This window comes from Oreochromis niloticus, linkage group LG17 (genome assembly GCF_001858045.2).
Source record: "Oreochromis niloticus isolate F11D_XX linkage group LG17, O_niloticus_UMD_NMBU, whole genome shotgun sequence".
Taxonomy (NCBI): Eukaryota; Metazoa; Chordata; class Actinopteri; order Cichliformes; family Cichlidae; genus Oreochromis; species Oreochromis niloticus.
In genome coordinates this window covers 34,201,806-34,226,462 of record NC_031981.2, presented here as the reverse complement: position 1 = coordinate 34,226,462, position 24,657 = coordinate 34,201,806, and the positions used below count along the sequence as shown (strand labels likewise).

The 24,657-nt window shown below is 40.5% G+C and overlaps 1 protein-coding gene across 4 annotated transcripts in view; it reads right to left on the bottom strand.

Annotated features, from left to right (window-relative positions):
• Positions 1–9,899: 9,899 nt before the first annotated feature.
• Positions 9,900–24,657, bottom strand: part of lepr (leptin receptor) — a 30,253-nt gene continuing 15,495 nt past the window's right edge. For 2 of the 4 annotated variants that reach the window (XM_005460448.4, XM_005460447.4), the window contains exons 9-21: positions 23,136–23,296; positions 22,917–23,016; positions 22,545–22,644; positions 21,695–21,903; positions 21,426–21,580; positions 20,791–20,944; positions 20,519–20,601; positions 19,451–19,664; positions 17,198–17,392; positions 17,018–17,101; positions 16,826–16,919; positions 16,181–16,256; positions 13,890–14,807 (exon numbers count right to left, since the gene is read on the bottom strand). In XM_005460448.4, coding sequence (XP_005460505.1) covers positions 13,890–14,807; positions 16,181–16,256; positions 16,826–16,919; positions 17,018–17,101; positions 17,198–17,392; positions 19,451–19,664; positions 20,519–20,601; positions 20,791–20,944; positions 21,426–21,580; positions 21,695–21,903; positions 22,545–22,644; positions 22,917–23,016; positions 23,136–23,296 — 2,543 coding nt within the window. The other 2 variants (XM_019346990.2, XM_005460446.4) reach the window with 2 other exon arrangements.

Here is a 24,657-nt window from a genome sequence, read left to right as displayed (position 1 = left end):
AATATAAATATATGTACACTAGTGATTAAATAAGAAAATCTTGAAAAGAAATATGACGGGAGGGCAGATGGGATATTGCACAGGAATGAGCAGCAGAAAATTACAGTATTGCACTTTTTAAATATAAATATCAATAACAATAAAGTGAAGTGACCAGTGCAGATTAAACAGAGTACTTGTGAAGCTGCAGGGTAGCTTCTGAGTCCTGTGTTGTGTGTGTTTAAGTGTTGTGGTTGATGTGTCGTATGGCTTGATGGTAGAAACTGTTTTTAAGTCTTGTAGTCCGAGCAGACAGACTCCTGTAACGTCTGCCAGATGGTAACAAGGAGAACAGCTGATGTGCTGGGTGGCTGTGGTCCTTGATGATGCTGTGTGCTTTACGGAGGCATCGCTGGTGATAAATGTCCTGAATGGCAGGAAGCCTCGTGCCAGTGATGTGCTCTGCTGCCTTCACCACCCTCTGTAGTGATTTACGGCTGCTGGCAGAGCAGCTTCCGTACCAAACTGTGATGCAGCTCGTCAGCAAGCTCTCGATTGCACACCTGTAGAAATTTGAGATGATGCTGGCGTTCATGCCAAACCTCCTCAGCCTCCTCAGGAAGTAAAGCCGCTGGCGAGCTTTCCTGATAGCAGTGTCTGTGTGAAGGGTCCAGGAGAAGTCCTCAGTGATGTTGACTCCAAGGAACTTGAAGCTGCTGACCCTTTCGACCTTGACACTGTTGATGTGGATGGGCTGGTGTTCCCTGACTGGTCGTTTCCGGTAGTCCACTATCATTTCTCTAGTTTTGCTGATGTTGAGAGTCAGGTTATTTTCCAGGCACCACTCGTACAGTGCCATCACCTCCTCTCTATAGGCCGTCTCATCATTACCTATGATGAGGCCTATGATGGTTGTGTCATCAGCAAACTTGATGATGATGTTGGACTCATGTTTAGCAACACAGTCGTGTGTGAACAGGGAATATAGGAGGGGGCTAAGCACACAACCCTGTGGCGTACCTGTGTTAAGGATGAGTGATGAGGAAGTGTGCTTACCAACTCTCACCACCTGGGGCCTGTTTGTGAGGAATATATGTTCAACATATATGAATCTACAGAGTATGTATGTAGTCCTTTATTTAGGAATCAAGCATTCTTCTAGTTTAGATCCCCCCAGAGAGGACAGTGATGTAGTCTAACAGCAACCTCTGTGCTCCTGTTCGCTGAACATGTTCAGCTGAATGGATTGAAATGATGGTAGTTGTGTGTTCTCAACTGATGTAAACGTAAAGCTGGTTAGGCTAACAGACTGAGGTGTGAGGATGGACACTAGCTGTGTCCCAAAACGTCGGCTGCATCCTTCGGAGGACCCGGCCTTTGCGGTCTACGTGGGCCGGGTCCTTCGAAGACCAAGAAGGCCGGAAGTGCGATGCTGTGAAATGGGACGGTCTAGCCTTCAGATTTGCGTCACCGCTGTGTCGGTGGAGTTTAATAAACTTGGCCGTCTCCTCCTTGCTATCTAAAATATAACAGGACACTGCCGTAAATTCTCGACCGTCTCACACTTCTGTTTAATCAGTTTTCTGTTTGACGTTTATTCAGCTGTGTGAAAACCAAGGAGGAACCCACCCGATGGATTAATAAAGTTTTATTTAATCTAATAATCTAATAACTTTGATCTCAGCCAAACCGATTTGCTCCGGAACAAATAAAACACTGAAAAAAGCCAAACATTTACATTTTTAAGTTATCCGAGTGACTTATATATCATGTTTAATCTGAGTAGCGAAAGACAGCGGGGGTCTGAAAACGATGAAGCCGGGAGTCCGCTGCTCTCGCCGGCTCGAGTGACCATTGAACCCCTCGGCTAGCTATCAAGCAGGTGGGTAACAGACGTCTCCGAAAACGTCGGCGCACTTTTGCAAATATGTGATGTCTTGATAAACCAAGCAGATATTTGAAATTTACACAGCTACTTTCTCGCCTGAAAATATGTTAAAAGTTTATTTTGTGACCCAGAAAGATTAATAAGACTAATTTTAAAACTTAGTAGCGGCCGCCATTGTTGGAAACTGAAATTGGCTGGGCCGTGCTATGAATTCTGGGATATGGTGGGCCACGAAGGACCCACCCGACCCGTCCTTCAAATTTGGGGAAATGAAGGACGCATTTGTGGGCCGCATTTGAAGGAGTCGAGAAATTGGGACAGCCTTTGTCGCCTGGCTGTGACGTAATCGGCCTTCAAATGCGGCCTCCGGAGGATGCAGCTGACGTTTTGGGATACAGCAACTGGGTTGGTGAGCATTGAGACACCCAGCGGCCAAACCGCAGAAGTAGATTAGTGAAAAGTGGAGCTTGTCTAGACCAACAAATGTAGTTTGGTGACAAAAAATCCTTTTAAAACCTTTAATAACTTCAAGCTTATTAAACCATTTTAAGCTTCTTTTGTCTCAGTTTTTTCAGTGTGTAATGTCCCTATCCACTTTTTTGCACAATATCAATTATACAAATATCTTATCAGTGTCAACTATCACTTAAGTGCTCAATGGATGCAATCCACATACTATAATGTACTAATAATGTAATATTTACATGGTGATGACATTCTAATATCTTTGCAGATGTGTTTACTTTTTTCAATACTGTATACTTAAAAATAAAATCATTAATTTCAGCTATACTCATATCAGCCTTCCGCGCTCACACATCAATTCTCACACCAACTCTCGGACATCTGTGGTGCTAAAAGTTAATATCTACAAGGATAGTGTGTAGTCTGTTGGGCTTTGTGGTAAAATTCCATCATGAAAAGAAAAATGCACAAACGGGACAAAATCATCCACATAACCGCCTCTTAAAACCACTAATTCTGACAAACATGTATATAATTAGAAGTGAATGTACGGCATGCCTGAGAGTTTGCACATTAAAATTTCCCTGGTAAGTAATAAAATCGTTGCTCTCACGTCCAGAGAAACCAAAGCTGTGTTGATGACGTGGAGCTCGTACGGGCTGCTGCTGGTGTCAGTGTCAGCCATTGATTTTCCCTGTACAGGAGACAGTGGTTTCGTTTGGAAATGCACATGTCTGCTAATTGAAGCAGGCGGTGTTTGCGGCTGGTGTTTATGTCTGTGTCAGCAAGGACTTTAATTTTACAACCTACAACCGCAAGAAGCCCCACAGATCCACAGATGCTTAGAAGGCTGTAGAGAGGCAACTTTTAGCTTGCAGTCAATCGACTGATCGTGTTGACCTGTGCTGTACTCAGAGCCCTGACATGGTCTCTGTTTTTTTCCACTTGAGCCTGTTTCCTTCCACAGTGGGTGACTAGTGTATAGACTGCACATAGATAATGTGAGATGCCGGAAAGAAGGAGGACTTCCTGCTTACAATGGCATGCTTAAAAAAGAATCTTCTTAGTATATTGTGTTTGTTATCCTGCTGGACATGAGAAAACCACAGTCATTAGAATAAAGCTAGAGGCACAAGGCTGTTAGCTTAAACACTGAAACAGAGGGACATACCACGTGCATAACAGAATCTTCCCTCAGCAAGGAAATAACTCAGCAGTGAATAACTCCTCCTGAAATTACAACTACTGCTACCTCAAGATTTACTTTTTCAAGTAGACCTATTATTTATAATTTCCAGTTCCATATTTTTATTCCTGGACTCTGCTAGAGTATCTTCGCATGGCTCACAGTTCAACAGAAATCTTATTTATTTTATGCCAGGTCTTGTTCCAGCTCACCGTCTGAAACAAGTTCTCCTTCCCCCTGCCTTTGATCTTTCTTCTGATTGGCTGCCCCTCTTAAAACACGAACACGAGGCATCTCACTGATATCACATGGAAACGAGAGTAGGAGGCTGTTGGAAGCTGATTGTTTAAGCCTGAGCATTTGGATTTGCTTACATGGACTACTTGTACATACAATGATGTCATTACCTGGACATTAGACACATTTAATGTGCGCATCCACCATTTGTAACATAAAATAAGGAAAAGCATAAAACGTGCTCTACAAACTTTGTAAAAGCTGTTTTCCTGTTTCATTTTTTGAAATTATTTTATTTTTCAGCTCATGTCGTCTCTAAACTAACTTTCTTTCTCATATATGACAGTAGTAACAGGTAACGGGACTCCATGATCCACATTTCCCAAAATCTTTTAATGCTATATGGAAAAATGTTTGCAATCAGAACACATGAATAACAGGTTGAATGTGTGGAAGAGCTCATGTGGAGAAGAACAACTGCACATGTTAGTATATGTCTGTCATTTCTGTAATAATACTATTTTTTTTTTTTAAATAATATCAGTAAATAAATTAATGAAGTTATGATGCTGTCTGACGGATAGTGTGTGATTTTTTATTGTTTCTGTCAGCACACAGTGATTTCCAGTTTGTATCCAGTGAAAACTGCTCGGTCCTGTTATGTCAGGAGTACAATCAGAATTAAAGATAATAGTTATAATGAGCCACAGGCCCCAGCCACACAGCATCACCAGTGTCCTCAAGCACCACTCGATTTCATGACAGCAACCATTCAAAATACTTTCAATCTTCCAAAACCAGGAAGAAAAAGTTTCACAAAGTTTCCCTTTTTCCCCACTCAGCCACAGTGCGGTGCGCGAGGAAACCACAGATCAGGACTGCTTCATCCTTTCAAACCCAAAAAGTGAAATATTTATAAGTGAGAGTAAATAAAATACTGATTCTCAGTAACTTATCTACTCTTACATGAAGACAGAAAGAAATCTGCCCATTTTATTGTCATTATTCAGTTCTGACTCCTACACTCACTGCAGGTTAACACATTATACCTTTTTTTTTTAAGTAATTCACTTGTTATTCCCCATTCTGTATGTGTGATCTTTTAGTTTTATATCCACTCATGTCTTCCTGTTAACTACTACTTGGACCCTGTGACAGTTTGTTAGGACGTTCCCAGATGCTGGAATGTGCAAGGACGTCCCACGAGCTGTTTGCTACTGTTGAGTGTTTTTCCTGCAGAAATCTCTGGGCTCTATGAGACACCGAGGGAAGAAAACAAAGGGGCAGAATTAGGCTGTGGTGTTCCCACAAAGTGACGTAAACCAGAATGGGTCAAGGTCACCAGAGGCCAACTATTCAGGAACTATGGTTCATGCTTCTGATGGCTACACAAAGATTTTGCGGTGGAGTAACTCGTTACAGGGGATGAGGCCATCTGTTTTGTGTTAACGTCCCTGTGTGTGTGTGTGTGTGTGTGAGAGTGTGCATGTGTGTGTGTGAGTGTGTTTGTGTGTGTGCATACTCTGCAGGTTGTTCTTGCTGTTGTTGTTGACACCGTTTTGTCATTCCATCAAAAGAGACAGGAACAGTGACAAAGGATGTAAATGTGAAGCTGAAGTACATGAGCTGATGGAGACTTTGAAGACTGAGCATGTTATTAAGTGTGGGAGTCCTAACTAAGAAAGTCAATGAGCCTAGTTTCTGATTTCAATCCAGCTTTGTTGATATTACTTTGTGGTCATCTGATTGTTCGAAGATACAGTAAAGAGGAAAAACAGACGGGCAGAGAGCTGTAATACTAGACATTTCTATTCTGTACTTTCATTTAACAGGCTTAAAATGTGTTTTACACAATATACCAAGCTTCATGAATGTGCAACAGGCTAACATGATTTGAAGTTATGGATAAATAAATAAGCAGTGGACTGTTCTGGTGTTTTTTTGTTTTGTTTTCAGTTTATACTCTGTAATGAAAAAATGTCAAACAAAAATAAATAAAATAAAATGAATGGGTCATATTTCAAATTTTGCTTCAATTTTGCTTCCGATATGATATGATCATCTTAAATACGTCTTATTGTGTTCAGATAGTTTGAGTAGACTTTATAAAGTATATCTGTCAAACTTTAAGCCTTTATTTTCAAGGTTAGTAAAGTAAGGAAGAGTAAAGGTTCCCAGGACAATACGAGCTAAGGACATTTGCCAAAAAGGAAATATTGCATATTTTTTTAGGAATACAAAAAGTATATTTTTAAACAGCGTGTTTTTTGGTTTACATAGTTTATAAATATTAAAGCTACATCCTTTAATATAAAGCTACTGTTAAACTAAAATATATTATTAGCCTGCTGTTAACATTAATGGCATGTAAAGAAAGTAAACATCTAATAAAAAAGAAAATGGAAACACACTTATTAATCATCGTCTTTCCACAGTTTAACGTGTCAGATCTACATTTTGTTAGCAGAAAACTTTGTAGATACCTTTAGTTTCAAGAAACCCTGAAGTATAAAATGCCATACTCATGATGTACAGGTAAATATGGAGCACTGTGAAATAAATCAAACTGTCTTCTTTCTTCTGTGCAGTATTACTTTTAGAATACTCTGTCTCAGGGTGATACTAAAAAGCTAGTTCGCACATATGCTACTTTAACAGTGAGCTAGTCTAGTACAAATTGTGCCTAATGAGACGGGTGTTATTTCTCCCAACATTAGCTTCTCTTTAATGTCTCCCTGTTGAACTGAGTCTTAAATCTTTTGTCTCACATCCAAAGTCCTGAAATATCAGGACCCATCATGTCTTAAAGATCTCATAGTACTATAATACTATAGTATCCCAACAAAGCACTTTGCTCTGAAACCACAGGTCTCACACCACAGGCTTACTTGCAGTTCCTCGAGTTTCTGAAAGTAGACTGGGACGGAAGTGCCTTCAGCTGTTGGGCCCCTTTCCTTAGAACCAGCTCATAGTTTGGATTCAGGAGAAAGGTTTTTTTTAAGATTAGGCTTGAAATTTTCCTTGTTGATCAAGTTCATGGTTAGGGATGATTAGGTGACCCTGAATCATCCATTAGTTAAGATGCAATGGGTTCAGGCTGCTGGGTGTCTACATGTCAGACAATGAGAAACTATCCCTATTCTAATGTGTTTGTCCACAAACTTTCTTCCCCTTAACCAGTCATGGCAGGTGCCTCGGATATTTTACAGTCTTTACCTTACATACTTACCTTAAGCACCTTGAACCAACTGCTGTTAAATGGTGGAATATAATTAGAAGTGAAATTAACTACTTCACTTTTCTGTGAGACCTAATATTCAAAGTATATAATGTAGGAGTTGCATGACTACACTATTAAAAACAAGTCATAACCACACTGATATTTCTTCTATATCATGAATGTGTGGGCCTATGAGGAGCAGTGATCTTAGGAGACCTTCCATTAATCCATGATAGTAAACAACACACACACACACACACATAAAATATAAAGACATTTAACTGTGGTTATACTGTGGATCCATATTGGTCCTTGACTACATATCGTCACGTGTATACCAGTGATCCTAGGGTATTACTCTCAGTGCCCATTTAATTTGGGATTCAAATGAAATGTAAAAACACTCAAATTTGTCTCAGACTGCTGTCCATCTTCATGGAGAAATAGGCTGTCAGCTCCTTGGCCTACTCTGTTTGCTCACAGATCAAAGGGATGTTTCTGGAGGGGGGCGTCAGAAAATAGGGAACAAGTGCACGGAAGCCTGGGGTGTTGCCTTGCTACATGCCTGCATGGACCCCAAACCAATTAGGCTTTAATTGAGTGTCAGAGTGAAAAAAGGGGTCCATTCAGCCAGGCCTCTTTCACCCTGTTAGCTAAAGACAAGCATGCTTTGTGACACACATTCTGACTGATGTGGAGGCATTTCGTTTATCCGACCCACTTATAACAGACAAAGCTGGGTGAAAAGGCTGCCCCAGGTCACTTTCAAAGTCTCATGCGCATCTCACGTTTTCACCTACAAACAAGTGGACAAAAAGGTTTTGCGAAAGATTGGGAAAAATCTGGTTGAATGTCTGTGCGCGCCCTGTGAATATGTAGGGTAACGGTTGTTTTCCAGTTCTTCAAAGAAGCAGAATAATGGATCACAATGACAATGAGGATGAGCTGCTGGATGATATCCATCACTTTGACACTTTGGAAGTTTATGATCACGAAAGTCTTGGAATCTAGATGTGCGGTCTGAAACCAGCAGAGCTTTAATTACTGGGAATATGGGCTATTTAACCGAATTCAAATTACTCTCGGGAGGGGTTGTTTTGGAAGGGGGGGATGGGGAGCATGTTTGTGAGAAGGGCGAAAGGCTAGACAGCCATGTGGCCTCAGTGGACTTGCAATGCGGCTGAACTTTGGCCATTTATAGTTTGGTCAGTGTATTGCAGTCTCAAGTGGGAGTACATGCATATTTGACCATGTTATTTTATGGGACTTTTAAAATGTTCATCCCCACCCACAGAAGATATTACAACAGTTTTTTAGTAAACGTAGCACTGCTTTTCAGTAATGTGGTGTAAAATGAGGGAAAATACAAGAAGTTTCTCTTTGAACTAGAATATTGAAAGAAATATTTATGTACCCAATGCATCGGCGATCCGGCACCTCTGGAAACTCTAGAGCGAAAATAAAATTCTTGAGGAATAAAGCATGGTCTCCAGTTCATCTTTAACACCTTCCCTATTGGATCAAGGCTCTTGAAGTTGTATAAAGTACCTAAGTTAGATCACTGGTAAAATTCTTGCTCTGAAATATTGCCAGGTGTTCGACGAGATAGCAACGGGCAGCAAACAGCTTGGAGGGCAACACGGCTTCTGTCCACATGCTTTCTTCCTTACTCTGCTTTGCCCTGTTTGCTCTGCTCTGTTCACCTGTTGTTACACGTATTTTTACCACATTTGTTTGATGTTTCCTTGTCGCTCCTCACGAATGTTGATAACGCTGACTTTCTATCATCGAGCTCTCTATGGAGATTACATCAAGGGAAAGAAAGACATTCCTAAGAGCCCAAATCTATTCAGCATGCAGTGCAGCGGTTTCTGGCAACCAAACCAACTTTTCTTTTTGGTCTCCCGTTTGTTGAAATAGAGATGATATCCAATGCAAAGCACACACACAGCTCTAAACCAGCAGATTTGCCTCATTTCAGTTGTTATCTTCTTATTTTTTTGGTGAACTTGTCACATTTTGACCTTTAACCCAGATGTTAAGACCTTCAAAGCCAACTTGGGCAAACATCAGTGGATAAAGCCTGTCACGATCACTGCACAAATGAATGCCAGGCGATCAATGAGGGATTTACAATGAGGAGCTGCTAAATCGTTCTCCCGATTCACATTAACAGGGTTGATGACAACAGCTGGAGCATGAAGAGTGATGTCAGAACACGCAGACACACTTGCAGTTTAGAGCAATCTGCCAGTTCACTCACGGTCAGGGCGACAAGGCCATGGTGTGCAAAACCTTTTCATAAATCTAATAAAGTCATTCTATCATATCAGCGTAACACATGTAATAGTATCAGTACTTTGTCTAAACAAAGCTAAACATTTCATGGATTGCCAGCTTAGTTTTTATTTTCTTAATTTTTTTTTTTTTTTCTCTTTTTGGTACACTCACGGTCATCTGGTATTATACAAAATGACTAATTGTAACCGCTCTGTCTGGGAAAATCCAGAGGATTTTTGTGAACGCTTGTAATTAAACAACAGTGGGTGTTTTCTAACCACAGTTAATCACTGTGCATTGCATCTGCATTTTAGAACCTAGCTCCTCCTGGGCTAAACATACTGCTGACACCATTTGAATTTCTCTTAAACCTCTAATGTAAAAGTTTGAGCTCATTATTATGCATTGTTGCTGGTTTTCACTGTTATGTAACTGTACTGTTTATAAGGTTTGGGAAACCTGCTGTCAGTTGAGACTAAAGGAGGCTCAAAGTGTGATGAAAAATTTTTATCACTAAAAAAGTTTCATCCAGATGAACTGAATCAACTTTATTGGGTGCTAAATGGTATCTTCTCCAACTTGAAGAATTATTTTGGTGGCTTGGTGACTTTCAGTTTGCAACCAAAAACCTTAAACTGGACAAATTCTGGTCAGACGTTTTATTTATGTAGCGCAAAATCACAACACAACACAACAATCGACTTAAGGAGCTTGATATTGTAAAGTAAAAACCCTACAATAAGAGAGAGAAAACTCCAAACCCAGACAACCCCCTGCGAGCAAGTGCTTTGGTGAGAGTGGGAAGAAAAAACTCCAGAGGAGGAAGACAGAATAAAAGACATGCAGTGGAAGAGAGACAGAGATTAATAATAACTCATAATTAAATGCAGATTTGTGTTTAAGCACATGTTGAGTAAAAAGGAAGGATTCACTGTCCGTCGTGGGGAAGCTCCTGATCAGGTTTAACCATAAGGAAAGTTTTAAACCAAAGCCTAAAAGTAGAGAGTGTCAGTCCCCATGATCCAAACTGGGAGCTGGTTTCACAGGGGATATTGTGCAAATGCAAAGCTGTTTGAAGATGAAGTCTGGTCCGGCTGCCAATGCTGACATCTCGATGGCAGGATGTACTCCCCAAGAAACACTTTTCTCTATAACTGATTCTCCACTAGACTCCTACATGTTTAGGTTTGCATATACTGAAGACATCTGAGATGTTTTAGAAGAAAGTTTAATTTCCAGGGAGGCAAAGAAGCATCTGTGCAGGGTAAGAACAAAATAAATGTTCTACATGTTATTTAAGATTACATATATTATCATCACAGCCACTGTAAGTGTGAATGTTTTGGAGGAAAAACATATTTTGAAAAAACACTTCATGCCTCCATCCGTTTAAATTTTGTGGTCATGACTCTGAACAGAATGATTTCTGCCAGGAAAGTCCAGCAACTCATGCGACCTTCAAAATTTGAGTTAATAAGCATAATCTTATTTTTCTACCAGAGTCCACTTTACCCCATTTTCCACTAATGAGCAAAATCTTGATCTCAAGAACGAGATTACATACTCCTACTTTATTTAGTATGGTGTGAGTTCAAAGACTTAATCAGCTTGTGAAATCTTCTTTCTATACAGTCTAAATCAAGCTTTAGTTACAGTGGCTTGCAAAAGTATTCGGCCCCCTTGAACTTTTCCACATTTTGTCACATTACAGCCACAAACATGAATCAATTTTATTGGAATTCCACGTGAAAGACCAATACAAAGTGGTGCACACGTGAGAAGTGGAACAAAAATCATACATGATTCCAAACATTTTTTACAAATAAATAACTGCAAAGTGGGGTGTGCGTAATTATTCAGCCCCCTGAGTCAATACTTTGTAGAACCACCTTTTGCTGCAATTACAGCTGCCAGTCTTTTAGGGTATGTCTCTACCAGCTTTGCACATCTAGAGACTGAAATAGATGTATATCTATTTCAGAATACTTTTGCAAGCCACTGTATGATGAAAAAGCATTTCTGTTCTAAAATCCATTTCTCATACAATTTATTACATTAAGGGTTTCTTGGTGGGAAGGTCAGTCACCTTTTTGAACGCTTAGATGTGTGGTTAATGTGTCACAGCTGAGAGATCAGTAGGGCACCACAGAACGTTCACATATGCAGCACTTTCCCTTCAGGCCTTTTTGTCTCACACCCCCTTTGTAAAGCAGCTGGTTTGCAGATCAGGAAGCAGATACTGAGGTCCAGTGCTGGGGGGCTTCTGGGGAATCTGGGTCATCTGGCTAGACATAGCATCACTCTGGTAGCTTGTATTTGACTTCAGATTGGTTTGATCACAAGTGGGATGTAGTATTTTTGAAGCCCTGCAGTAGCTTCAGATCAGCAAATAGAACCATGAGCAAACTTCTAAATAACCATATATGATGCATAATCATATCCACAGTTTCTCCGCTATCTGGTGATTCTTTTACTCGATCAAAATCCGACATGGCCTCAGTGCTTTCAAAAGCATCTACTTGCCAAAGCTAGCAGCCATTCTCACCACCATGTCCTTCTTTGGGAAATACAAAAGCTTAAAGGGCCTTTAAGGATACAACCTCCCTGACTTCACTAAAGTAGCAGCCTGCTGAGCTCCTTCCACAGTGCTTCTCTGTCTCCTTGTGGATGAAAGATGCAACTGCATTTACTCTACACTCCTTCTTGACCACAGATTCTTCATGATTTGACGACTCCTGCCTCAATCTTCAGGCTGTTTTCAGGCTTTTGGTCATCAGATTAATTATGGCGCACATTAGTGCAGTTTTTTGCACATTTTTTTTTTTGCATCTTTCAAAGTTTTTTTACAGGTTATCACGTTTTATTTATAGACGATCAGTCTGTGTTAACAGCTCCTGTGGTTTTAAAGAAAGGAGAAATCGACTTGTCTGTGTTGTGCAGAGGTAAAAACAAATACATTTCAAGTGGGACTTTTTTTGGTTTGTAATGTGACGACTAAATACAATTTATTTTTAAATGAATCAGGTAATCATGTTGGACAATAAAAACCCTCTGTATGGCTTATATATTTTGAATATGAGGAACGGTATTGAATGAAATGATCAGTAAACACTGTCCTTCATAGAAATTTTGAATACTGTGTATTCATTTCCCATTTGTCTTCAAACTATCACGGACACCTCAGTAGTAATAACTTCAAATTGTGTATATGAGGACATACAGCAATCAGGCTGGAGAAGTAACATGACTATGCAGACAGACCCTTCTTCAACAGCTAAAATATTAACAAAAGTTATAAAATTTAATTTACTGAAATTAACACAGTGAAGTACTTGTGTGTGGTAGTTACCTTTATGTTTGACTGAAGTGCCACACAGACTGGAGCCTGATGTAATTTTAATGTATTTACTGGTTCCAGCCACAAGGTGGCAGAATATTACTGCAGTTCTGTGTTAGCGTGTTGCGTATTGATGGGAAAAGTTTATTTTTGTACCTGTATTTCCATGCAGTGTGAACATTACACCAGTCCCTGTGATACAAAACACACACTTACAATAAATACTTTATTTCACCATGAAAAATAGACAACATTCTCCATTTAGAACAACAACTGTCAATCATATTTTTATATCTTCATTACTTTTCAATTTAGTCATCCTCTGGATTCTCCTTCTTTAATCTTTTTCATTTTCTTACAGAATAAAGAAGTTGTCCAGTTAAATTGCCAAGCAAAACTATAGCACAAAAACAGACGCCACGTTTCTCACATACTGGAACAAACTCTCAAACACATTAAAGCACAAAGTGCAAAAAGGCTTGATGGTTTGATGGCTGAGATAGTCCATGCAGATGTAGATACGAAAGCTGCACGGCAGTACATGAAGTGTCCAAAAGCTTTGCCTGCAGTAATTCACCACCTTCAGCTGTTATCAGCTGTTCTCATTTAGTCACACCAATAGCTTTGAAGCAACATCCAAGCGTTGCTTTTACTTTACACTCAAATGTGTGCCAAGAAAGCTGAAAATGTGCAGATGATGAGTCTTATTTCTCTCTCGCTCCCTTGTTGTTTTTTTTCATTCTCTGTGAACCTCTTTAATCTTTCCGTTGAATGTAGCAAAAAGGAATCAGTAGTGAGAATGAAAAGAACGGTTTTCTGTAATATGGCGAGTGCAAACGTAGGCACAAAGAGCATCCTTTGATTCTGAGCATCTATGGTATGACCACCTGTGCGTCGGTTGTACGCCTATTGTAAGACCTCTTTTTTTCCTTTCTTCTCAAAGACCGGTATGCTGCTTGCGCAGATTTGCCTGTAGCTCTTTTTTTTTTTAACATCGGCCACAGATACGGCACAGTTGCAGTATGGCACAGTAAAATCTGGGTTTTAATGCCCAACAAAGAAAGAAAGAAATGCGTTCTCCTGAGGCTTGTGCCCTCCTGATGTCTTTTCCAACAGCACACAATAGCAGCATTGATGAACATCAACTTGCAATGATACATAACTTGAGGTAATTCTTTTCCTTTTTTTTTTTCACTTTTTCCGGCCTCACACCTCGCTATGCCCAAAGGAACAGATGCAAATCAGCTTTGGCAAATGCTGATGCGTGACATGATGGACTTAATGGTGCACATGCTAATCACAGCTGGGGTTCACGTTGTGTGTGTTGCGCTGTGCACGTAGCAGTTCTGAACTGAGGCAGGTATGGCATGGCGAAGCCACACGTCGACGGTGACGGCAGGATCCCGGGCTCGCTCGGGTTATCTTGACCGAGCAAAGGATGCAACTCCAGGGAACAGTGCCCTCTGTTCAAAGGGGTACTTTTAAGCAGCTCCACTTTGGCTTCTTCGTCTTCACTCTGCCCATCCTCTTTCTCACTCTCCTCATCCTCTGCTGGGTAGTCCATTCCTAGATAATACAAGTCCTTCTCCCGTCTCACCTCATGCTCTTCTTCTTGATCCGAATTTTGAGAAAGCTCCTCCACAGAGTTGTACGAGCAGGAGCGCCTCGGGTCATCCATCTCCAAACCACGACAGCTTTCCAGCTCCCATAGGCCACCGGGAAAAGATCCCGAAATGTCAGAGTTGTTGGCAGAGAAATTTCCCTCATCGCTGGAACTGTTACCACTACCATCCTTGTAGGGCAGATGAATGGGGGGTTGCTGGTCCTGACTGGGATTGGAGACCAGAACAGCAGTGTACGTGACTGAAGACTGCCCAGAGTTTTCGGTGCTACCTGGATGTGGGTCCACTGAGGGATCAGCTGGCTGTAGATCTGCTCTTGAGCTTGAAGTAGTTAAGGTATCCAGATCAACAGCTGAAGAAGGACCCCCAACAGGGAGAGTCTCATTCTCCATGAACTGATCAACATTCAGGTCAAACCCAGGAGAAGGGGAGCCAGCTAAGGCATCTGCATGGTCTGGAAGTGGGTTCTGGATCAGGGCCGTAGTCAGAACTTTGTCCACTATAATGACCTGGGAGATGTTCTCAGAGGGCATGAGCAGCGGCCAGACCGGCAGACCTTCCCGAGGTCGGAACAGATAGTCAAAGGTGTCCACCTGGAGAAAGTTTCAGAGCTGATGAATACTGAAGCATATGGCCACGAGAAAACACTGCAGAAAATCCACTTATGATGGAAAAGACTGTTAAGAAGAGAGACTAAATGCATGTTCTTGCTGTACTGATCCCTGAGGGTAGCAGTGCAAACCGCTCACAAGCATTAATAGCCTACAGATTGCAACAAACATACATGACGAACATGTTGCCCACAAACAATACATGCTTCTGCCTCGTTATTTATCAAGATAGACAGGAAGTACTGAAGAACTTGCATGGTAAGTGTTTTTAAATCGATTCATCTCAGTGTCATGTGATGACAAGAAACATGCAAGCAGAACTTTATCCAAAGGAATAGAGCATATAGAGCATTTTCTACCTGAATTTTTGATGGGAACACCAATTTCACTCTCAAGTGTTTTCATTAAATATGAAGCAGCTAGTTAGCTTAGCATAAAACGAATCTTGGTCCTGCTGCTGGTATTTTGTTGTTTTTAGTCTGTGCCATCTCATCTTTGTTTTTATTTCCTTCATTTCCGTTCTCTCTCTCTTTCTGTTATTATGATAATTTTCAGGTTTTCCTGTCCTCATTATCAGTGTTTTGTGTCTTTTGACTACTTCTCGTTTACTTTGATGGTTTCCTGTCTCATGTGTCTTTTTATGTATTTACTTCCTGTCTTTGTTTTTGTCTCTTTTGCGATTTTCTGCCACACCTTCATTAGTTCTGCTTGTATCTCGTCCCTGCCTGTGTCTAATCACAAATCACCTCTGCATGTGTGTGTACATATAGTCCTGTTTTCCCCTTTGTCACCTCACTTTTGCCAGTTTTTGTCACTTTTGCCAACCTGAATTCCTTACCCCATCCTACTGTTCACCTGGCTGTTTCCTTGTGCCTCTGCAGAGTGATTTTCTCAATTAACCTCCAACCTTTGTGCGGCACTCTTTTTTGAATAATTCTTTTTCCGCTGAGATATCTCTGGTCTCTTTTTAATTGACACAAAATCTAAAGTTAAAAACAACACTTGTAATTGTAATTGTAACACTTGTAAAACACTTGTAATTTAACAAAAGGTATATGTGAGGTTCCACTTGCTCTTTAAGAAAATAAGATCATGTTAATAAGCGACCATGTTGGCAGGTAACAGCATCTGTCAGAGTCAGACTGTTTCTCCGACTTACACCAAGCTACCTTAGTCATTTTCCAGCATGCAGATAACAGAATTTTGATCAGTGTTTCAATTTTTATTTGAAAACAGTAAAAATTAGCTTCTTTCACATGATGTTGTTCTTTAGGGCTAGTATGACCTAGATGTTAATATTTTAGGGTTAGTAAACAGATGAGTCAACAATGACATTCACAGTGTACATTTCATACCTTTTTGAAGTCTATTCCTTTCGCCCATGAACACTTCCTTGGGTTGGGAACATCCTTCGATACAAACTTTTTCATCCTGAAATGTAGCAGATATTCACGTTAGACATTTGATGCCCAAACGCACCTGTTCCCTTCCTCTCTCGGGTCTAATTTTTCCACCTTTTATCAGCCAACATCAAGCGTAATTACACCCTGGTGACCTGTTAAATGTCGCACCGCTAATTTTTCATGGTCAATGTCTCTGTGCCCTTAATTAGACTGCACCATCGAAATTACTATCATATATCATTTCTTACAGGTGTCTGTTCGGATAAAAAAAAACTAATCGTGTGTATTCAGGGTTAGTTTTACAAGATCAAACGGTGAACCCTACAATTATCATGTTCTGGCTGTGTACCTCCACAAACCAGGCAAGCTACAGTTTACAGTACATCCAGGCCTGTCCAGACAAATGTAATTTACTAATTGACGACTTTTGATTGGTGAGCGCTAAAGATTAGTGTCAAAGTCTCTCCTGTTCCTGAGTCACAGCACTGAAAAATGGCCAGAGAGGTTTTTTTTACAAAAAGTCTGAATGTTTTATCGCTTTACCCTCTTACACATTTGTGTCAGTTTGTAAATACATTTTTCTGGAATAGCTCTTACTGGTTTTGGGAGAGAACCAGGGTGACAAACAGGATGATGAAAAGAAAGGAGATGATCATCAGCATCATGTAGGCCTCAGGATCTCCTCTGGTGGCTGTAATACACATCAGAGCTTTAACTGCTAGAACAACAAGAGGCATTTTGTCATCCTTTAGTGCTGCAGATGACACAACCCGTGTGCAGTGAGCATACCTAAAGTGTAAATCGGCTCCCCTTCTCCCTCAGCAAACACAGGGTACAAGAAAAAGCCGTACTCCTCTGAGGCAAAAAAATCACCTGATGGGATACATGTAAATTGTTACAGCTTAGTTTAACTTAACATAACCAGACTCTGAAATAACAGTGTAACTAACAAAGAAGAGACTGTACTACCTCTCAGATAGACGGGGTGATCAGTGTAGCGCAGTCTGGTCCACGTCTCTGCTCTTGGCCCAGAGTCCTGCTGCTTGTGTGGCAACCACTCGACCACCATGAACAGAGGCACCGAGCTGTTCTCCAACAGGCTCCATGACAGTGACACACATGTGCCGTTGATAAGCAACACGTGGAATGAACGCACACAGTGGCCTGCAGTGCAGAAAGAAACAACTGAATTCATCCAGGGTCAGATGACCTCGACATTCGCAGTGGCTTTTCTTTTCTTTTCACTCATCTGTCAACATCAATAACTGAATAACGCTCACTGAACTTCAGCTACCAGCTTAAGGAGCATTCAGGACAGTGATGCTAGCACTTACATGTGTGTAATCATGACTATTTATTTAAAGTTGCTGCTGACAGGAGCATGAATGTGCACTAACCTCACTACACATTAAACGTTAAAAGAAAAAAGACTCTTGCAAACAGCTGTGAAAAACTGAGCCAAAACAAGTTTAGTTACTCCCAGAATTTGAATATGAATATTTGAATTTGAATATTTTACAGAGATTTTTTAATGACAGAGGAAAGTGAAACAGCATAACTGACAGAAAGGCGTCTCTTAATTTCAAAGTGGTCGATGTTTTCATTTAATTGTTCCTACTGGGAAACGTATTTACAATGCTTTCAAAAATCAGCCACCCAAAAAAGAAGAAAAACAACAAATAAAATTCATTTCATGTCCAATTACACCAAACATACAAACTCACAGCAAACTAAAATTAGATGTATGTTTTTTCAGCAAATACCAATTCAATTAAGCGCCTTTCCACCTTTTGGAAAAGTGTTTTGTGGACTAATCTCGGAGCTGAAATGTGGAGCAGGAACCACGATCTTCCTTTTTTGCTGTGTGCAAATTTAAGTTGTCCTAACCTACACGACATGACTTTTTAACTGCTAGAGAGTTTTCGACAGTTCTTCTTATTCAGTGTGAGATTTGTTATGCCAGCTTGATTATGCTGCTGTAACTCACTGCAGCCAGAATAAAGTGAACGCGCTTATAAATTTAAAGAATTTTCCCAGTAAAACCTGTTTAATTCAAGTTTGTGGGCAGAAAAAAACTGGTGTGGAAATACAAATGCTATCCACTTGATGCTTGTTAGTCCTTTTGCTCTGTGTGGAACTCCACCAAAGGAGATTTCTAGGTCAGGTGCTCAATGATTTACCACAAATTTGCTGTGTTCTTGTCTTCAGGTTGCTGCTAATAAAACTCTTCTCTAATAATCAAATCATGAAAACAGTCCAGCTTTATGGACAATTAATTTATTCTGACAGTTATTCTCTGAATCATGATTAAAGGAAGAGAAAAATGTTACACAAACACACACGCACGCACATACACAGACACACACACACACACACACACACATTAGACATCAGCCTTGTTTCCTATGTTCCGATTACTCTTAGCATTCACTGCACTAGAACTAATGGATGTCAGGCATCTATCATGGCTCTTATGAGCTCCCAGAGATAATTATTTTAGATGTGGTCTTTAACTAAATGGATGTTTTTGGCCTCTGCTTTAGGGCCAAACATTTCAAGCATGTGTTATGAGGCTGGGGCAAATGCACACTGGCAAATAAACACATATAGAAACATGAGTTCATCTTGGGCTTGTCAAAATCTCAACATGCAAGCCTTGATGATTATTAAAGCGCTGGCAAAAATGATGTTTCCAGTAAGTATTTTGCCATGAATGGACACCACTGACCACCTTGTTCTTTTCTTTCCCGTAAATCTGCACCTGTGTCTGTGCACGTTTGAGTGGCCATAAATCTGTAAGAACTGATGAAAGGTTCATGGACTGTTTGCTAAGGATCTTGCCCTTGCTTTTGTGAGCCTGTACATTTTTCAGTGTTCAAGAAGGCTTTTGATCTCAGCTAAGGTTTATATTTTCAGAGGAACGTGAAGCCTGAGATTGTTAAAACTGCCCGTCTCTTGATGAAATCCTGGATTGATTTAAAGATATTATATCAATATATGGCTTATGTGATTCATTTTATTCTTTATCTAAAACTTGACAGCCTCCAGCATGACCACACTGAGCTTCTTTTGGAATACTAATATAATAAGGATGATGAGGGATATTATTGATTGATTGATTAAGAACAGACCCAGGCTAGAGTGACAAGAACATTGCCTAATAGAATAAATTCACTGAGTGTGTGACTGGTCACACGTCCTGTTAGATTCCCACTCACTCACCTTTAGGCTGTCTCTCCAGTGTCATGTTTATGTTGTCTCTGGAGTTCCCCAAACTATTGTAGGCTTCCACAGTCACAGTCTGGAGCTCCTGGTTCCACTCGAAGCTGTAGGAGGACATCAGCTCGATCGTCTCCCTCAGCACAGATCCGCTTGAGGACCGACGCTGGACTACAAATCCATCTACACAATAGGAATTCCCAGAAGGTGGGAAATTCTACAAAACAAATTGAGAACATTTAAGCAAAAAATGTCAAGTCAATGAACTGCATTGTAAACAACGGTCAATATGGCCAAAGTTCCTACTGAACTTTATTTATAAGAAAATTCTAAATAGTGGCCTTGAATAGCTTTGCATCGTACAAACTGTGGTTAACACCGTGTAGCTATTTTACCAACACTATGCATATCTGGGAACTTCTGGGAGACCAGCTGCTTGATTTTGGGAGAGGAATGTCCCAGTTCTTGTCTGATAGAGGATTCTATAGCAGGGGTCTCAAACTTAAATGAGCTGTGGGCATCTGCTGGCACTGTCATCTCATGTGAGGGCCACTTTAGTGTTCAAGCAGTACAAAAAACCCAACAAGAAAACACCCACAAATATTTCTGAAAATGTAGTAGTTTGTTTGTTGTTGTTTTTTCATTTCAAATATTGTATAACACGACAAAACTGCAAAGGCAAACACAGATTTGAACTAACTGAAGCCTTTTATTGAATAACCAAATAAACACATTGTTCCTCTCTTTGTGTCCGGACACGTGGCAGCACTTCTGCTATCATTTTGTTCGTATTTAACAAAATAAAAGTGCAGACATAAGTGTTCACATTCGTTTTTGAGTGTCTCACTGAACTAACACAGCCAATCCCTCAGCACGTTTGGACTCTCTGTTCATATTGCTTTCATATGAAATCATTTTTGGCTTTTTAAAGAACTTATTTTAACATCAGGTTTAGCCTCAGAGAAAATACTTGTTTAGCGTCTTTTTGTGTTTTTAGAGGGACCTGCAGACAAGAGGAATATCACTGCACCCAACTCTTAATAAAAAAGCTGAATACTGTAATGTATGTACCTCAAACAGCAGGGTGATGTTAGACTGGTTTCCGTGTGGATCATCTTGACGGATTCTCCAGAAATCAGGGCCACGTTCAGGAGCTGAGGAGGTCAATTAGCAAACATTACATCCACTCGCAGCCTTTACTTTTGTATTTCTCTGCTAGGAGATGGCATTTGTGTGCGCCATGTCCATTAGAGCAGAAATCACATGGTCAGACGCGACTGGAAACGAACATTTGTATCAGAAGTCAAGGCTGCCACCGCTGCTGTTTTGATAACATGTTTTACCTCTGCTGTTTTGCGGAGTGGAGTAGACAGACTCACTCCAGTCGCTCCAGTAGCCGGTGCCGTTGGTGTGCTTGCAGCGCACTTGAACCACGTATACGCGGCACATATCTGGCACGGCGACCTCTGCCCACGGAACCCGCACAGGATCCTGAAGCTGCAAACATTTTTGGAGCTCATTAAAGAAACAACACGCATTCCTAATGGAAAATGTTCGCTCTGCGCAGTACACATCTGCTCACTCTGTCTAGCCTCCTTATTTTATGAAAAGAGAGAAAATGGTTATATTTTTGGTATTTTGAGCAAATTTTGAGATGAGAGCATTTGTCCAATTTCCAGGAGAATTTTTCAATCAGAGGACTGCAGTTTGATCTCATAAGAGACACACAAGCTGAGGTTATGTCAGAGCATCCTGTATCATTTAAAGAAATATTTCATTTGGCATATTTTATTCTGGGTGTTTCACAGGAAGCTAACAGTAGTAGAGTTCTGACAATCATCCAATATCATATCATTATAGAAATATAATTCATTCCAAACTTATATTTGGAGGCTATTTTGAATAATTGATTTGTGAAACCCACCACACCAAGCATTCAGTCACAGCGCGTGGTTGCTAAACTGTGCGATAAGCTCACCTTCCACTTTGGCCGGGGGCTCACGGTGGATGGCGAGTGGTACTGAAACTGACACTGGAGACCATCGGCTGGCAAAGGCGGAGCCTGCCAAGTCACCTCCAGGACCCCACTGCTGTGGCTCACTGCCTTCACATTAGCGGGTGCGTGAGGCTTCACTGCAGGAAAGACAGAAGTTCGGTTTCTTTGTGGTAAACCTGGAGTAACGGTGCTGCTGAAGAACATCTAATAAGCCTGGAACTCTTTAATTAAAATGAATCCTTCTTTCTCACCGTGATCTACAGGTGACAGGTAGACTGGTTTGGACCTGATGGGACCCAGTTGCGATGGCAACTCCAGCCAGAGTTTATAGCAGTTCATCCTCAGAGGGTGGATGGTGCACGTTTCCTGCCCTCCCTCCATGCAGGCAGGACCCATCTCCCCCAGATTCTCACCCGCTCTCTCCCTCTCCTCCATCACGTCACATGACAGGTCAGCCCACCTGACATTAAAAACAAAAAGAAACAGATGAAGTCGTGTTCTTTTTTTGTCTCCACATGAGCTGATTTGCCTGTGCTTGTATTGTTCTTGCACATCATAACGAATGTCGCTCCAGGACCAGTAATGCACCGATGTGATGTCATAGATTTGTTACTTCAAGGAAAAAAAAAGACTAAAATATTAAACACAACTTTACCAAGACTAAAGAACTGGTGCCAACTAGAATACTTGATCTGAAGTCTGAGCAAAACAATCTGATCTGAAATATGAAATAAGATGTTCTCGTCATCTTTAATACAACTTACATCTGCAGTACATCAGTCAGTAAGAACAAGCTTGCATAATCGTGCCAGGTCTCGCTGGTTTAAAAGAGAAGAGACTTACTATTGTACTCTATTGTATTGTATAATACTAACGACACACACTTACAGTGCACTGTTGAAATAAACTTCCTGATATTGCTTCACAATCTCTAGTGCTAAACACACAGGTCGAGGGTGTGTTCAGTGAACGTGGTGTCCTGGTACACTGTGTGTGTGTGTGTATAGTAACTTCCAGCTTTTCATCACACAAAACTTTTATGAACAAGGCAGCATCTTTTAACAAACATAAACATCAACTGGATTGGAAAAGGTGCTTTACTTGGATCGAAATCTGAGCTTAGTCAGCTGTTTGTGAGTCCAACTGCAGTCCATGGCGTCAATGTCCCCATTGGTTACACACTTTATATCAATGTCAGCTCCTGAAACACACAAAGAAAAGCAAATTTAATTTGGGTGACAGTCACAAACACATCACCTGAGCTAGCATCTGCACACTGAGGTTATTCTGGTTCACGCTGTTGTGCTTTCACATGTCGCCGCTCTGCTTCCTGTCTTTGTCAAATGAACACTGAAGGGACATGGATTTCAAGCAACTTTAAAACATCAGGAACTGACTTTCGCTATAAAAACAGGTTACAGAAATACATTGGATAACACTTAGATTTGTTTTTACTGGTCCAAAAAAGCTCACCTTCCACATAGATCTGGCTGTAAGGGATGCTCCACCCTTCGGTACAACTCAGGAGGTCATACATTTGATTCTCTGAAGGACGCACTGTGATCTTGCTGACCTGGTTTGGGTCAACAAAAATATTTACTGTACTGTACTGTATTTACTGTACTGAAGGCTACAGAAATGTTCCGAGCATCACAAAAACCTCTGCAGGGAGAGGTTTTTTTGACTTCTTACCCACTGGTTGACTGGGTGGTACAGGGTGGGTTGAAGCGGCGGTTTGAAATTGAGCTTCCACACGGCCATGCTGGCATTCATTCTGTGGTCGTTGAATACACAGTACACTGTTACGTTCTCCCCGGGTTTAGCCACCACGATCTTGGGGATGTAGCTCACCGCTGCACGCAGGAAAGAAAAAAAACAAAAAAAAAACACGTCATTTTATGTTATGTTTACTGCCTCAAAAAAGAAATCTCATTTTTAACTTTTTATACTTTGAAAAGCCTTTTACAAAAGACACAAAGCCAAATGGATGTCACTAAGATGACAAAAACAAAGACCCTCAAACAAATCAAACAAATGACTCATTCTCATTTACCCACAGTTGCCACGTAGACCTTTACAAAAGAAAAACAAACAAACCTTTCTATGGAATTATGAAAACTTTGTCAAAGTTTGCCATTAAAAGAGCGAGAGGGGAGTTATCCGACTCCTGTCACACAGCCACCTGAAACTCCTGTGGGGAGCACTGACTCACTCAAAGTTTAACTTTTGTGACTGCTTCAGCAGGACGTCTGCGGCATGTTCTTCTGTTCTGGCATCGTTTTAGCCAGAAGTTTCTGAGTCACCCTTCAAGCCAAGACACCTCACCTCATCTCAATTACTGCTGTTTTACAAGGACGACTGTGTGGCTCGTTTTAGCGGGATTACTCAGAGCTGCTGAGTCTCACAAACTTTTAACCCCATGACACACACTACTGTACCACTGACACACAGTACATGGGCAGTCGTTGGGTAACAGTATCTATTATCTAGGAAAAACTTCACAAATATGTCTGCTGTGACAATACAACAAGACGCTGTCGCTTGTGCTGTGTAAAGCTTTTGGAATCAATTAGCCCAAGCTTAGTATGAGTCACTGATCAGCTCACATGAACAAGGTTTCTGATTTTAGCTCATGCAAACAATTGTTATGTCTCAGTTCTTGCTCTTGTTTTTCAACTTTCAGTTTCATAATTCATATTACTGTAGAGTCTTTACCTACAATAAAGAGCACCTTGATCCAACTGTTGTTGTGATTTGAGTTGAATAACTTTAAAATAATGTTTTGCATGCACTAATACAGACAGTGTTTGACAGATTTATTAGACCAACACTCAGTATTTTTCCCAAAGCGATCCCATGTCAACAGCACTGGTATTTACCTAAATCAATATTTTTTATGTTAAAATATAATTATTGTTGCTGTCCAAAAAGTGTAAAGTGCACTATTATTATTATTTGATTAGGATATCTGATATCTTCAGTTTGTTATTTGCCTAATAAATTAAAACATAATTTTTAGTTTTTGACAGATTTATAAAATATTTGCATTTCCTTGTTCTTGTTACAGGTGATCAAATAAAAAGACTATACAGTAAATAATCCCTTTTATGAGCTCTTAATGTTACATTCCTTTGTAACTAATCATTAACCTGGAGAATGACCTCTGATGAAATACTCATATGAGAGTTTCAGTGGGTTAGTCTAATGAGCTTGG